Consider the following 2,538-nt stretch of genomic DNA (forward strand, 5'->3'; position numbering starts at 1 on the left):
GAAAAAGATTCAGATTCATAATAAAAGTTTACAAGGAATACAAAACACTTCAAACACAATAAAAATTACATTGAGGTCTCTAGACTTTTGTATGACCACCGCCGTTAGAGCCCTTGAATAGATCTAATGACCATCGATGCGACTGTTCTTCTTGAGCCTCCTTCCTGGTGGGTTGAACACCATGACACTTTCATCTCTGCACGTTTCGATTCACGGCTCCCTGCCCCCACGACGAAGCATGGAGGGGAAGTTTGCCCTTTCCGCCAAAGGGGAAAACACGTCCATTTCGTCCAAAGGCTGACCTACCCAACGGTAGCCTGCAGGGCAGTAGATAGTGCAGTAAACCTGGCACAAATGTCAATGGCGCAACGACTAGTAGTAATACAGTACAGTGATGTCAGTTTGACCCGACAAACTGCGCGGAACACTAGCACTAGAAGAGCTCGCAGCAACAGATATGCAAATAAACTTACCGGAGGTCAACTCTGATCACTTCATGCACATCTACCAGTTCAGTGCTCCGGTTCACCCCGCTGCCGTTGGTCTCGAGACCAGTCGACGCGTATAAATTACCGCCATGGCCACACTCTCCTCTATTCCTATTCGAGCTCACAGAAATCAAAAGATCGAACACGGAGTCTCACAGATATGAGCGGAGGACGCGTCCTTCACCGGAGGTCTCCTGCCCCTCTCGTTCTGGCCTTGGCATGGGCCATGCTCTTCGTCGCATTGTCTGACGCGCAGCTGGAGGTCGGGTTCTACGACTACACCTGCCCGAGAGCGGAGCAGCTCGTCCGCACCGTCGTCCACGCCGCCATCCGCCGTGACCCCGGCATCGGCGCCGGGCTCGTGCGCCTCTTCTTCCACGACTGCTTCGTCAGGGTCAGCTTCTTTCTGTTCTATCCGTCTTGTATGTTCCGTGTCAACAACTTAATACCAACGTTAGTGTGCACTGTACAGGGGTGTGATGCATCCGTGCTCCTGGACGCGGTCCCGGGCAGCGACGACGCCGTGGAGAAGGCGTCGCAGGCGAACAGCCCTAGCCTCAGGGGCTACGGCGTCATCGAGCGCGCCAAGCGCGTGGTCGAGCGGCGGTGCCGGCGCACCGTCTCCTGCGCCGACATCGTGGCCTTCGCCGCGCGCGACGCCAGCGGCCTCCTGGGGGGCATCGAGTACGAGGTGCCGGCGGGGCGGCGCGACGGCCGCGTCTCCAACGCGTCGGAGGTGCTCAACAGCCTGCCCCCGCCCTTCTCCAACGCCTCGCGGCTCGTCGACAGCTTCGCCGCCAAGGGCCTCAATGCCGACGACATGGTCACGCTCTCGGGCGCGCACTCCTTCGGCCGCACCCACTGCTCAGCCATCGCCTTCCGGCTCTACCCGCGGGTCGCAGCAGACATGAACGCCACCTACGGCAGGTCCCTCCGGGCGCGGTGCCCGGCCGCGACGGGGCGCCGGGACCGGGTGGTGCACCTGGACCCGGTCACGGGGCTCCGGCTCGACAACCAGTACTACAGGAACGTGCAGGCGCGCGAGGTGCCGTTCACGTCGGACGCGACGCTCCTGACGCGGGACGACACGGCGGCGCTCGTCGACCTCTACGCGCGCAACAGGACTGCGTGGATGTCGCGGTTCGCGGCCGCGATGGTGAAGATGGGCGACCTCGACGTGCTCACCGGCACCCAAGGAGAGATCAGGAGCCTTTGCAACAGAGTTAACTAGTGCATTCTAGTATCTGCTAGCTGCTGCTTCGACGAATAGCGACCTGCTGCAACCGTGGAACTAAACTGCTAGTAGTTCATCAGCTACAAGATTTTTTTTCTGTTTACATATGTTTATTCAAACGATTCATTATAGTAATGCCTTTTGGTGCATGGAGCTGTTATTTTGAATCTTTTTTAAAAAATGTTCCAATTATTCAAAATACTGTAAAAAAATCCACATTATTACGGATGTACTCCTTCCGCCTGAAAATATTTGCCAGAGAAATTGATATATCTAGACGTAATTTAGTTCTAGATAAATCCATTTTTACTCATTTCCGTGACAGGTAATTCTGCATGGAGAGAGTAATATATATTAACAACAAAGTCCTCACAAGGATCTATTCCTCATCAATTGGGATTACAACCATGGATTGACAAAGTTCTAACCATTATAGGGAAGGAGAAGAACAACCGAGGAGGAACAGACAGAAACATGAGAGGCCGAAGCCGTAAGTTCCTAACCAAGTTGTTCGTAGAAATCTCATGTGTATTTGTAGTCCTCTCAAGGCCTCATTGCAGCCCAAGCCCAGCAGCACATGGCCCATCCTACGCGAGAGTAGGTTGGTTGCTAACAGTATAGTGTGTATGTGCAAATTTTCATGATGAAATCCACTGACATATAGTAAAAGGAACAAATTGATGATTTTGAATAAAGTGAACCATATGTGGACTGTTCGCTATGTAAAACCAATGGGTTTCGCCATTTTGTGTTGCTCATGAATCATTGTATTTTGAGCCCCGCTTTGGTACACCCCCCCCCCCCCTCACAAAACAT

General features: G+C 53.3%; 1 protein-coding gene across 1 annotated transcript; it reads left to right on the forward strand.

Moving 5' to 3' along the window:
- The first annotated feature begins 666 nt into the window (after positions 1–666).
- LOC119321881 (peroxidase 1-like) lies at positions 667–1,719 on the forward strand. Its single transcript, XM_037595398.1, has 2 exons — positions 667–882; positions 961–1,719. Exons 1-2 carry the CDS (start codon positions 715–717, stop codon positions 1,717–1,719), a joined length of 927 nt encoding a protein of 308 aa, XP_037451295.1. The 5' UTR covers positions 667–714.
- The last annotated feature ends 819 nt before the right edge of the window (positions 1,720–2,538 follow it).

The sequence above is a fragment of the Triticum dicoccoides genome, chromosome 6B (assembly GCF_002162155.2).
Source record: "Triticum dicoccoides isolate Atlit2015 ecotype Zavitan chromosome 6B, WEW_v2.0, whole genome shotgun sequence".
In the NCBI taxonomy this organism is placed as follows: Eukaryota; Viridiplantae; Streptophyta; class Magnoliopsida; order Poales; family Poaceae; genus Triticum; species Triticum dicoccoides.

What these genes read in the sequence shown, in the direction of transcription:
- LOC119321881 (XM_037595398.1), top strand. Translation starts at nt 715, where the DNA reads ATGCTCTTCGTCGCATTGTCTGACGCGCAGCTGGAGGTCGGGTTCTAC. An exon ending in TCCACGACTGCTTCGTCAGG is followed by an intron (nt 883 to 960) that starts GTCAGCTTCTTT and finishes TGCACTGTACAG; the next exon opens with GGGTGTGATGCATCCGTGCT.